The sequence below is a fragment of the Podarcis melisellensis genome (genome assembly GCF_964234715.1).
Source record: "Podarcis melisellensis genome assembly, chromosome: 15".
In the NCBI taxonomy this organism is placed as follows: domain Eukaryota; kingdom Metazoa; phylum Chordata; class Lepidosauria; order Squamata; family Lacertidae; genus Podarcis; species Podarcis melisellensis.
In genome coordinates, this window is record NC_138532.1 from 30,350,434 (window position 1) to 30,364,122 (window position 13,689).

Consider the following 13,689-nt stretch of genomic DNA (forward strand, 5'->3'; position numbering starts at 1 on the left):
CATTCTACTCTTCTCGGGGGACAATCTGTCCAAGTGACTTTCCATCAGAGCTCCTTCAAGAGACAGCAGGCTGGAGGATGCACTCAGGGAGCCGGGAGGGAGGTTACTGTGCCGCCATGCTGAGTAACTGCATTTGGAGCTGCAGCCAGCTGCTGCTCATGAAGGGTGGGGAGTGGGAATCTCTTTCAGAGGACAGCAGAAGATGGGCGTGAAGCAGGCCGCCTTCTCATTTCCCCTCTGCAACCGAGCAGCAGTCAGTGTGAGCCTCTCCTGGTATCAATCAACATGAAGAGGGGGATTCTAAGGAGAAGACCGGTGTCTCAGCAAGCCAGGCCCCCTCAACAGCCACCATGTGGCTATGACCTAGAGATACGTACAAAGCAAGAGTACCCACAGCCACCAGAAAGAGAGATTTACTCTTGCTGGGTGGATGCACCGCTCAGGCAGGAAATCAAACTTCTGCCTGCCTGCATCTTTGACCCCCTATTGCTTTGCTCAGCGGGGGGCAGGGGGGTGTCTATGCAACCATTTTGCAACCCCACTTGGAACGGTGACCTCTAACCTCCAGCTGAGGATGAGGTAAATGCTGGGGGGGAAGCCCACCGGATCAAGGTGAGAGTGAAGAATTGAAGGTGGGATAGCAGAGCCACTCCCCAAGTACTAGGCTGAGAGAGAGCTGTACGGAAAGGCCAGACGCCTTCAGACAAGCAGTTCACAAGATGCTCCATTTCCAGACACCTCCTACCCCTCCCGCCTGCCCCCCCCCCAATATCAGACACGAAGAGAAAAATCCAGACTGACAAGCAGCCTTGCAGGTAGGCAGACAGAACAGAGAATAAAAGGGGTGGGGGCGGGGAAAGAGACCCACTTACAAAGCAGTTGAGCATGGAGCATGAGACACGGCCCGGTAGAGTCATGGTCGCTTCCCGGGGAGGTCGCCGGCTGGGGGGCAGGCAAGTGGCATCGCTTCCCCCTGCCCCCCTAACGACTCAGGCAGGCGGACAGGCGCGCCAAGACATGCAAAGGGCTAGAGCATCTCTGCCGCCGCTGCTGCCAGAGCAGGTGCGCTGGCTGCTTCAGTGGCTGCTGACAATGGAGGGGAGGGGAAGGAAGGAGGAGAAGGAGGAGGAGGAGGAGGAGGGAGAGAGACTCCACCTCTCTCCGATAGAAGCCAGAGGAGGGAGGCTCTGCCATGCCAGGGGACTCCCTGACAGCCAAGCACAGAAAATGGAGTCCCTTACAGCAGGGTTCTGGGCTCGGCAACCCTTGCCCGCCCCCTTTGTCCTGGGACTACAGGGGCGGAAAGGAAAGGGGCCAAGAGGCATGTGCTGGAATGCACAGGGAACAATAGCAGCAGCGGCAGTGGCAGCCTGGCTTTGTGTGTTCCGGCAGGAGAAAGACCCGGCCAGGATTCCGCTCGGAGCTCACGTCCAGTCCATGCAGGATAGCCAAGCAGCAGGAGAGCAGAAAAGGGGCATGCCGCTGCCGTGCCTGCCAGCTCTGCTGCACGGCTACCCGGGGCCTGCAGTCTCCTCTGGCTAGGATCCAAAGACTACATGGTTGACATCTCAGGAAGACGCACACCCCGCAATAAGGCACAACAACACAAGAGACTCAGGCCAAAGCGAGGCAAGGAGGGAGTGTGCTTAGACCTCGTTCTGGCCCCAAAGGAGCTGCCCTCTTCAGCACCCAAGGGAGGCTGGGCAACAAAGTCAGCACAAAATGGGTGGGGGAATTCCCCAGGGATCACTGCACTGATTGCATGAGAAGCGGGGTTCTCTGGACAGGTGGTGGAAACTGAGGGGACGGCTGCCCAAGCCCCACCTCTTATGCAAGGCCACAAGGGGAATCTTATTTTGTCACAAGCTAGGGGGGAAAGCAGTAGCTTTTGTGGGGGTGAGAGCACAAGAGAGAGAGAGCAAGTGGGGTGTAGAGGTTCGAGTGTTGGATTAGGACCTGGGAGATCAGGGTTCAAATTCCCACTCAGCCATGAAGCTCAATGGGGGTGACCTGCCACTCAGCCTAACCAACCTCACAGAGTTGTTATGGGGATTAAATGGGGAGGGGGAAAATCAAGTAAGTCACCTTGAGCTCCATGGAGAAAACGGTAGGATAAAAATGCAATGATAAATAAAACAAACAAATAATTGCTCCCTTAATCTATGAACATTGCCAGGGGGTGGGGGGTGGGATTTCTGAACTAACAAAGCCACATTCTGTGAGAGGGTGACAAACCACCTTAAGCTCCTCAGTCAGATGCTCAGGAGTAGATGCCTCTCCTATTTTTGGAAAACAACATGCTATACCATCCTCTTCTTAAATATATTGGGACAATGAGCCCTCAGCACACACTGTCAGCAATCAAGTAGGTTATAACTATAAAACATCTAAAAATACCCCAAATAAAGGAAAAAAGCCAGGCAAAATATAACGCTTTTTAAACCCCACCTATTCAAAGATTAACTCTGCCCAAACTGAAAGGCACCACAATTCTTCTGCATGGGGCAATCTGGGGGACAGGGATTCTATTGCAGCCTACCTTGGCGGCAATCGGTTAAATGCTGAATAATGGTAGAACTTGGGCAGAAGATCAAGATGTTGCTAAGCAGCCTGAGTGCTCCGCTGACATAACTAGAGGACTATGTTGGTCCTGCCTTGTTATTTCCTCTCCAGGTCCCCTGCTAGATCAGGCATTGCTTACTTGGGAAGTAGGGTCCTGCTCCAACACGAGGCAACGCAAGCCCAGTGCTGAGGACAAATCTAGGTGTTATGCAACCGTCCTATTCGCAGCTCTCTGCTTGCCTCTTTCAAGGTGGGAGTGGGGCATATATATGCAGGGGAAATGGGTTATTTAGAATCAAAGAACCAGAGAAGGGAATCTCCTCTAAGAACTGGAGAAACACCTATCTGTTGGAGATGCTTCAGGGAATCCCCAAGAGTTAGTTATCCAGCCTTTCCTTGAAGGCCTCCAACAAGGGAGAGAGCCCACCACTCCTCAAGCTGTTCTTACCAGGACAAGTGCTTGTCCCCCTCTCTTCTTCAGGGGTTTGAAAATTATACTCAAGTTCCCTCCTCTGCCTACCCTCCTCCAGGCTGAACATTCCCAGTCACTTCAATCTTTCCCCCATCAGACTTATTTTCCATGCCAGTGACCTTCTTTCTTGCCCTCCTCTGAAGCGGTTCCAATTTGTCTTATTCAAACTCTTACCAGCCTACTGGCTCTCTCTGCAAACACTCCCACCCCGCAACTGCTTTTATTTCACATCCTGGAGCCTTGCCAGAGGGCGGGAGGAACTGACTGGGAAGGGGGTGGCACTGGCCAGGGATCACAGCTGGGCCCAGGAAAGGTGAGGCTTCTATAAAACATCTCAGGGAACTTTAGGAACGTAAGGTAGACATGTCGTTTCACCTCAATTCACGTTTTACCTCACTAAAGAACCCTTGACAGAGGCTTCCTGCTTGAGGTGCCTGGATTGCTGTAAGCCGCCCTGAGATCTTGCAAGCAAAGAATCATAATACCATCACAATTTAAAGCAACAACAAGCCAAAGCACAATGGAAAAAGAGCTCCCTCATGTCAGAGGTAACCGGGGCTTGTGCCTAGCAGTTGTTCAAATGCTATGAAACTAAACATACAGACATAAATCTTGACTTCCCTCCACCTACATGTGGCTTCCTTTGTTTCTTTTCTTCTTTCCGCTGTCTTATCAATATTATTTTTGACTATTTCATGTTATACCCATTTCTTTTTAATTTTTTACTCTATAAGTTTCATTCATTGCATATTGATATATTCATTTTTATTACCGATATTCTGCCCCATAATGTTAATTTCAGTTTTGTCCAAATTTCCATATCACTTTTTACTTCAGATTTTTTTGTAGTTATCCTCAAATAGATTTATATTTTTCATTGAACACACCCGTACTTCTAATATGACCCTCCACCAGACAACAGCCAGCCTACATTGTCACCGGGGGCAGGGGACGATGACACATCACATACGTGTGCAGATGCCAATCCCCCATCTCATAAACCCTTCCGTAGAAGAACTTGCATGGTGTGATGACACTTCTAGTGAGCTTCCTCTAGCTCCTCTACAGCTAAAAGAGATCAAGTCACTTGTCCTCACCACCTGCAGCCATCTCCACTCACCAGTAGCTCACAGAGGGCTTGAGGCAGGGGTTGTTCCCAGCTTGGCTATCTGAACGCCAAACTATACCTGGCATCCATCAGGTAGTTTGCCCTTGAGAGGCAGGTTCCTTCATCACAAACAGCCAGCATTGGTCTGGACTGGGACTCTATAGGGGGTGGGGAGGGCTTTAATCCCTCCCCTCCCGCCTGCCATTTATTCTAATGGGAGCTCCCCAGCTGCACAGGAGCCCCTTCAGGACTGAGAGCAGAAGGCAAAGGTTAAAGCCCTTTCTTCCTCCACATGCTAGGGTCTGATCTAGAATTCCTAATCGCCCCAACTTTATTGGGAAGAATACACCTCCAATAAAAGGTAGACCACGGGATTAACATCATATGTAGCTTGGAACAGAAGATCTGAAGATGCCAAGAGCCTTACCTTGGGACTTTATCTCTGAAAAACCTGTTCTATTCCCCTCCTGCCTGTGATCTCAGGACAGTAACAATTTTCCTTTTTTATTTCATTTAAAAGCATTCATAAACCACTTAATAGTTGAAAATGTTCTAAGTAGCATACAATGTAAAAAACCAACAATATCACTAAAACACACAGTAAAAACCAATAAAACAATAATATAAAAGTATATTTTAAAAAAACCAAAACTAGGAATTCAAGGGATTCGAACACATAAAAACAGGGTCCGATTGTACGGGTCAGGGAATAGCAGCAAAGAAGCCTGCACATCTGCTTCTAGCTGGCCTAAGAATAGAAGAATTATTATTGGCTAGGCACTTATAAATTAGAGAAGGGCTGTACCAGGATAGAAAATGAGTCTTGCCCACAAGCTGACAGTCTAGGGTCCTCCTTCTAAAGGCCTTGGGCAGAGAGCTGTCCCTCCCAAGCCCTCTACTCGCCAGCCCCTGGTCTCTCCTTACATCTTGTCTTAAAAAGACAGTCAAGCAAGGGGGGTCATTTATATGTGGAGAGAAGCATGTGGGTAGAACAAAGGTGGCAATGGGTGGGGCCACCCCTCTCCCCCCCCCCCAAGACATGTGAACTGATCACTTGCAAGGGACTTTTCTTTCCCCTTTTTCTTTCCTCTCTCCACTCAGTTCAGCTTCTCCCCACCACACAGACATTCCCTCTGGACTCCAGCCACATGAAACCAGGTAGAGGCTGACCTGCCCTTCCTGTCCCCCCAAGCTCTTTAAAGAGGAATCATGTCCCTCTATAAATGACTGCAGCAAGAAAGCTGGGCAAGACCTTCCTAGGCAAAGAGAAGCATACTACAGCTGCCTCCATTCTGAAGCACTTGATCTTGGGTCAGCTTCTCCTTAGCCCTCTGCACAGCATTTCTGCATCCTTCAGCTCTTCTTGCAAGAAGCCATACAGGCACAGAACCGACAGCCTCCAGCCACCACCAGAGCGAACCTCAAAACAAATCTGCAGCAGGGTGAGATGGAGACAAGGCAGAACAGAAAGCCCACTCACCATGGTCGTTCTCCAGATGTCGGTTCTCTCTCCGGAGCTGCTGAAGATCCACCTATATTTTTGAGAAAAGGAAGCCTGTGTAGGAACTGGATGTGTTGGCTGCAACCAGAAGCAATGGTGGCTTGGGCCTGCTGTCACAAAGGCCTCCTTCATATGCTCCTTGACACAAAAACACCAAGTGCCAAACCGTGTGAATGCGAAGAGGCTGGCAAGGAGCACTGCACCCAGACTCAAAGTACCAAAGCTTCCTCAGAAAGCGCACAGGGAGAGTGAATGTCTATCCTGCAACCCTCACCCCCGCCACCGTTTTACAATCCATGTAGAAGAAAGTCCACATATTAGCCTATCTTCCTAGCAGGTGCTAGGAAACGTGACATTGCAGGCCCAGATAAGCAACATTAGAGGAATCTTGAGGGTGCCTTGGAGCAAAGGGAAGATCACTGTCCACTATAGAATGCATTTTGTGCGCCTTTTGTATATGTAAAAGCTTTGGTCTCAATCTGATGTGATGAAGAGGTGCTTCCCAGGTCACTCTAACCCAGTGGTTTCCAAAGCAGGCAATAGGATTACCTAAAATGCTAAGAGGAGGGAGTGTGGCGCTGGAGGTTTATTTGACTATCAGACTTTAAAAAGCTGGTAACACTGAATCAGGTCCATCAGTTTGGTTGAATTGATTAAACAAAATAGTTTTAAATTGCATTTTCAATAAATGTGCAATGAATTGTTTTGAATGTTATTGCATCATTCTCTTCCTTAGCAGGTTGTGCAAACCCATTAGGTTTATGAAACCAAGGGGGCAGTGGCCCCAAAAAGTTTGGGAACCACTGCCCCTAGCCCTTGACTGCCCAATGCTTGCTCAGCCAGTCTTGCCATCCAGACTACTAACAACTAGGATTTAAGGGGGAACAATCCTAGTCTTCCATATCTGCATAGCGAAGCCCTGCCCAATCTGGGAGGGCGATTTGGACTGCAAAACATCTGGTGGACACCACATCAAGCAAGGCTTTTATACAAATTAAGCCAAGAATGGAAATTCTATTAGCAGGAAAAATACAGTCTGTTATGTGCAGACCTGGAGTAACCTTGTGAGAAATATTGATTCTCTTTTCAAGATACTTGGCACTCGACATCTGCTTTTTGGTCACGACTGATGTGAGTCACAGTCCAAAGCATTTGAAAGAGACCAAGCTATAAAAGGGTAATGGTGCGGGGTTGTTTTACTATCATGGAAATTGTTTCATACTTCACCAGTTCGAGTATGGGGCTGGGAGGATTGTACCTCCACATCCATTTTTTAAATCATCTTAAATCGTGATTACATTCAGTATCAAAATATTTATTGGTTGATTTAAAAGCATTTGTAAACTGCTTTATATATTTAAAATTTCCAAGCAGAATCCATTCCGGAAGTCCATTCGAAAACCAAAGCACAGCTTCTGATTGGCCACAGGAACCTCCTGCAGCCAATTGGAAGCTGCAGAAGCCCCATCAGATGTTTGTCTTCCAAAGGAATGTTCGAAAACTGGAACAGTCACTTCTGGGTTTCTATCGTTCAGGAGCCAAATTGTTCGAGAACTAGGCTATTCGAAAATCAAGGTATGACTGTACTTTAAAACAATGATACAACCTTTAAAAAATGTGCAGAGATGGCTGCCTTGTGAGGTTGTATGAAAATAAGATTAATTCATGGACAGGGCGACAGCTATCACTTGCCAATGACTAAACTGAACCCCATTCAGAGGCAGTCTATCTATGAATACTGGCTGCTGCAAGAGCAACTTGTCTGATTACCCTGCCGATGAGTTTCTTGGAAGCATCTTATTGGCTGCTGTGGGACAAGAAGGGCTTTTGGTTTCATCCAGCTGCGGGGCTCTCTCTCTTCTTATGTTCAAAGGGCTTTAGGCAAATTAGGGGAGATTTCCACAAAGGCTGTTAGTCATGGTATATATATGGATATATGTTCTGAGGAAGTGAATGTCTGACTACCAGTTTCTGGGGGCTAGGGAACAGTGAAGAAGGGCTTTTGCCTTCATGACTGTGGACTTGATAGAAGCATCTATTTGAAAGCAGGATGCTGGACCAGATGAAATATAGACTGGCCTTATCCAGCAGGGCTCTTCTTATGTTTTTAACATGCTGGGAAAAGAGGAAGCCTCCCAGCCTCCTAATCAATCACAGAGAGGCTGACTGGACCCATCTGACATATCAACCACACCCAACACCTTCTCCAAATATGCAGTCTCTACCTATTATGCAATGGTGTGTATGCATGTGTGTGTCAGAGAAAGTGTATGAGCAGATTTCTTGTTTCATTTATAGCTGAGTTCTGGCTCCCCTTTTTATAATAATTACACACTTCTTATGGTTGCTGTAGTTTTCAAACATTTTGAAATGCAGCCTCTGGAATTGAGATACATTTCACAAAAAAGCACTTCTGATGGTGCCTGTGCCAGTTCCTGGATGTATTCAATTTACTGTAAGTCAGTGTTTCACAAACTTGGGTCCCCAGCTGTTGCTGGCCTACAACATCCCTGACCACTGGTCCTGCTAACAACAGCACACTGCAACAGGCCAAATCAAATTTGACATAGTTCTGGCCTACATTTAGGTTATACACTAAATGTAAACAGGGACTCAGGCACTTTCACCTATGCTATATGAACTCTCAAAGTGGTTGTGCAGGAAGCACAAAATTACTCCAACAAGGCAGCATGTGGCTTGAAGGCACATGATGCAGCCACCTTGTGAAAAGCTAAGCAGATCCAGGTCTGGTTGTTGCCTGGATGGGAGACTGCCTGGGAAACTGCTTTCTAACACCCCAAGATCCATTGTGGGGGGAAATCAGATGTAAATGTAATGAATAAAAAACTGGCAGTGTAGTCATATTATGAGCATTAGCATTTTTATCCCGCTTTTCAGCCAAAAAAATCTCCCACAGCAGTTTATAAATATCAGTGAAGAGACAATCCCTGATCTTGGGCTAACAATCTGACAGACGCCCAGGTAGACATTGGGACAGGCATGCTTTTTCTGTGCAATTCCCCCTAACGGTGATGGAATGCAAGGCCCTGTCACTCTCAGGGGGGACTTGCTGTATTTGCATGCAAAATACATAGTGGAAAGGAACCTTCCACACTAGCCGCTCCAGGGTGGATGACAGGTTTTAATATTTTTTGTAAAGGAAAAATATTATCTTTGAGGAACAGAGATAGCACTGGACTGTCATATAAAGGAATCCACAGACCCACAATGCAATCCGGGTCATGATTTTCCCAGGTTGAATCAGATGAATCCACTTTGGAATTTGAGTTTGGAAGATTACTCCCGCCTCCTTAGCTACAGATGAGGAAGGGGCCTGATGCAGCAGGTGTTTCAGCAAAGCCTGTGGAGAGGCCTTGAAGTTCCACATCTATCTCAGCCTGATAGAACGGTACATTGAATGGGATTACTCTGAACTAAGTGGATTTCCCAGCAGGATATTTCTTCTACCCTTACCAATGATGAAGTTCAAATATTACCCCAAAAGATGAACCAATAATTGCTTGCCACTTAATGCCTAGTTTGAGGGAAATGGAGCTAATTTACAACATGCTAGGAGAAATTATACCTGGGTCTTTGTTCAGAAATGAAACGCAGAACTGAAGACATTAGCCATTAAAAGTACCTTGTAAAGTCTCAGTCTTCCTCGGTTCGCAGGCGTCCGATTGTACTGGAAATAGACATTTTCCTGAGGGAAGAAAAGTGAATTGAAATCAAGGGAGTGGGGAAGAATACCAAAGGACAACAACAGCTTTATCCTTGCATCTCCCTAATAAATCATGCCACACCAACTCCCTTCACTGTTGAAACACTCCAGCTGGTTTGAGAAAAGAAGAGTCCAGCAAACTGGATGTCGTAAAGCTGCCCTGTGCTGAGCTAGATTATTATTATTTATTGAATTTATATACCGCCATATACCCAGATGGGCCAATGGTCTCGCTCACTATAAAGCAGCTTCTTAAATTCCTGGTTGATGCATAGGCACATACAAATCTCTCCCCAAGCAATTCAGTTACCACAGACATTCAAGCCAATCTGTCCATAACTTTACTAAAGTTAACCAAAAAGAAAAAGAAAAATCAAAGAAGTTTAAATAAGAAACTGCAGAACCAAGAATAAGAAATCTGACATTATTTCTCACGAAAGAGTGGGTCAGATGATATTATAATTGAGGTTCCTTCCCTCTGCATCACAAAAGAGCTGCTGCTCATTTGAAGCTACATCAACTTTTTATGGTCATGCCTTGATGCTCCAGCAAACATTAAGGCCAAGTAAAGATTTCACACCTACAGCTTCCTCTGTCAGGATGTGTTTTGCCTGTTTGTTAAAAGTCCCATTTTACTGAGCTCTCATTGAGGGTTTCCCCCCCACCCCAGTATACCATAATCAGTGTGTGAGTGCAATATGCAAAGCTCTCCAATTCCGTAAGAACAGAATGAGACCAAGGCTCAGCCTAGGCATATATTTTGTTTCTCTGTGACCAGTCAGATGCTTCCAGGAAGTCCGGAAGCAGGGCATGAGGGCAACAGCCCTTTCCTGCTGTTGCTCCCCAAGAAGTAAGATACAGTAAAAGACTCCCTCTAAACATGGAGGTTCCATACAGCCACTATGGCTAATTGCCATAAGTCAGGGGTGGGGAACTTCAGGTCTGAGGCCAAATGCAGTCCTCTGACCCCCTGTGCTTGGTCCTCAGAACAGACCCCAGGTTGAACCCCTGCTTTGCACTCTTCTTTGAGTGTTTTTACCTGGCTGAAATGTTTCCTTGAACTCCGATCATGCTTATGATCATGCCTGAATGGAAAGCAGAGAAGGGTGTGGGAGTGCAGAAACTAGCCTACTGCACAAAGTTAAAATCTGCATTCATTGCTCTGCTCACTTTTGCCTCTGGCCCTGCCCATCACTGGTATGCAGACCTCAAAAGGTTGTCCTGAAGGGAATGAGGCCCTGGGGTAGAAAATGCTGCACCCCATCTCTCCCATATCGACCTCTCTTCCTCCTTCGGCCTACACCCCCACGATCATTTTGGTTGTGCCTTTCTGCAGCTTTACCAGCTTCACAGTGTATTTTTATTTTTAATGTGGCTTGCCAGGGAGGGTTGTCAGGCTGGAGCCTAGAGATTCCCGGTGCACCTTTAAAATCTACCACTGAATAAGGAAATGAGGCAGACAGCCCTGTTATCTCTTTCCATCCCCCCCCCCCCGCCCCGGCTGTGTTGTTCAGCCTGCCATATGGAGCAAGACTTTCTGTGTGCCATACAGCTATGTGGGAGGGGGCAAGTGTAACAGGACTGGGGCCTGGGGGTGGGAAACCATGCAGGAGAAACCTGGATGGCTGCTTCGTCTCCTGATACAGCAGAAGATTAAAAGGTGCAGAAAGAAAATCCAGATTGCAAATCTAAATTGATGCATCTGGTGGAACCAACTCCAACCTAAGAAAGGCCACACCACAAGAAGCCACATAGCTTTTAATGTGCCACAGCACTGCTTATCTTCAATTGTAAAGATTAATTATGCTCTCCCAATGTGTCCAGATCAGTGTGGGTGACAAAAAACCCTTCAAATACCTTGACTGTTAAATCCTTGTTATAAGAGACAAGCTGTTACCTGTGGTGGCCGGCTCATTTGAAACATGTGCGATTGAGGTGTCAACACTACTTTCAGCTCAATACTAAATGCACTGCCTTGATACGTAAAGCACTTCCAGGTAAGTGAATTTATAAGCAGACGGCATGATACAAAAACCTATTAATTAAAAATGGAATACAGGGCCAACTTCAGCTGCTGTAGAGAAACATGCATACTCATCATATCAACAGGCGCTGGCACAGTAAAAAGAAATTTAGAAGCCCCAGTGAGCATCTGATTCACCAAAAAGCTATTCTCAAGCTGAAGCATGTCCACAGAAGTCACCTGTATCAATCAGGAATTGGCTCCAGATGACCAGGAAGTGAAAACTTAAGACTTACAAACTGGAAAAGACATGCCCCTTTTTTCCTTTCATGTTTTCAATATGCTATGAATGATTTCCAGTGGTTGGTGGGCAGCTGGGCAAGTAGCTTTTGCAGGGTCATTTGCTGGACTACTTAAAGAATATTAGTGAACCATTTGTAATAAGAAGAAAGATTGGCTATGTTTCCTTCAAGAAGATTCCATGAAGACACAATCACTAAGGGTGGATATGAAAGCTACAATAGATAAAATAGACATGTCCTTCTCCTTCTCTTTCTCTTTCTCTTTTCCTCCTGGAATGTTTGTCTTGCGTATATCTTATCTTCTAATTGTGTTTGATTGCTTTTAACATATGAATTGTAAGCCGCTTGGGGCAATTCATGTGAGCTGGAAAAACAGCATAATTTATCAAAGCATAGAAGATGAATTTTATTTGAAAGGGAATTTCAAACTTTCAAGTGTTTAGAATAATGTAAAAAAACTGCACACAAGACTTATTTCGTGCACAACCCTGGATCTTTGTTGAACATCCAGATTCAGTAACAGAACATGTGAAGTAAGAAGGAGCGCCACTGCAAGCACAGGCTTTCCACTTACCAATGAATAATCACAATCATGCACACACATCCATCGAGGATTAGGACAAGAGCTGCACAGAAGCATAAAGGTAAAGGGTAAAGGTACCCCTGCCCGTACGGGCCAGTCTTGACAGACTCTGGGGTTGTGCGCCCATCTCACTTAAGAGGCCAGGGGCCAGCGCTGTCCGGAGACACTTCCGGGTCACGTGGCCAGCGTGACAAAGCTGCATCTGGTGAGCCAGCGCAGCACACGGAAACGCTGTTTACCTTCCTGCCAGTAAGCGGTCCCTATTTATCTACTTGCACCTGGGGGTGCTTTCGAACTGCTAGGTTGGCAGGCGCTGGGACCGAGCAACGGGAGCGCACCCCGCCGCGGGGATTCGAACCACCGACCTTTCGATCGACAAGCCCTAGGCGCTGAGGCTTTAACCCACAGCGCCACCCGCGTCCCTTGGTATGCACAGAAGCATACCAAGGGACAAACATCCTCTCCAGATGTTCTGGTGCCCAGCTCATTTCAATCTGCTGGATTTATCCTTTAAAGCCCCAACAGTTTGGGGATAAGTTACCTGAAAGATTGTCTCCTCCCACATCTATCCACCCATACCTTTTCTCTGAGCAGCCTGCTAGATGAGGAAGTGTGATGGATGGCTACTGGAGAAAGGGACTTTTCAGTGGTGGTGCCACATTCCACAATGTCCTCCCAGGAATGCTCTCCTGGAACCAATGCTATGATCCTTTTTTGCAGCAGGTTAAGTCCCTTCTATTTTTCCAGGCATTTTAAACTCATATTTTAGTGCTTTCTAATACTCCTTATAAAGTTTGTTACTCGTGGCTTTAATTCTATTTTTTATTTTGATTATTTGTTTGCTTGTGAAGTCCCCCCCCCCCGCTGCCTGCGTCCCCACACACAAACCACCATGGCTTGTAGAATGTATTGTTCACCATCCAGATAAATTATCTGGGTGGGATAAATGGTGCAAGTAAGTAAATAAATAAAAAATAAACAGCATAGCCTGACAGCTGGACAAGACAGGGTGGATGATGGCAATAAATAGTGATGTTGGGATAAGGAAGTCAGGCAGCAGTGAAGGATCTGGTAAGGCAAGATCAGGATTATTCAGAAGGTTTTGGAAACTGAAACAAAGTCTTTAAATGTAGAATACATTACGGTGTGTGAGAGAATATGTTACAGCAAACACACAAAACAGATCTTTTGTGGCAAAAAATGTTACTGGAATAGAGCAGACTTCATCAGATGCATGTGAATTGCCTACTCAGGACCTTCCAGTCTACCAGTTCTATAATTCTCATAATAAAAGGTCATCCCTGAACGATAATAAGAACCCTTTCCCTCATAAACACAAGAAATACAGCTAGCCCCAGGCACATATCTGTGTTTAGAGGCAAGGATTCCACTGTGTCGTTTCCAAGCACTTCACATTTTAGAAAATAGGCACAGAGTTCTGCATACACCCACACAGAGTCAGACCCCACCCTAG

General features: G+C 46.4%; 1 protein-coding gene across 2 annotated transcripts in view; it reads right to left on the reverse strand.

The window, feature by feature from the left end:
- Positions 1-13,689, reverse strand: part of MTMR4 (myotubularin related protein 4) — a 47,454-nt gene that overhangs the window by 29,917 nt on the left and 3,848 nt on the right. The window contains exons 2-3 of one of the 2 annotated variants that reach the window (XM_081889458.1): positions 9,287-9,349; positions 5,623-5,674 (exon numbers count right to left, since the gene is read on the reverse strand). In XM_081889458.1, coding sequence (XP_081745584.1) covers positions 5,623-5,625 — 3 coding nt within the window. In that variant the 5' untranslated portion in view covers positions 5,626-5,674; positions 9,287-9,349. Of the gene's footprint in view, positions 1-872; positions 1,076-5,622; positions 5,675-9,286; positions 9,350-13,689 lie in introns of those variants that run through there. The other variant, XM_081889457.1, reaches the window with a different exon arrangement.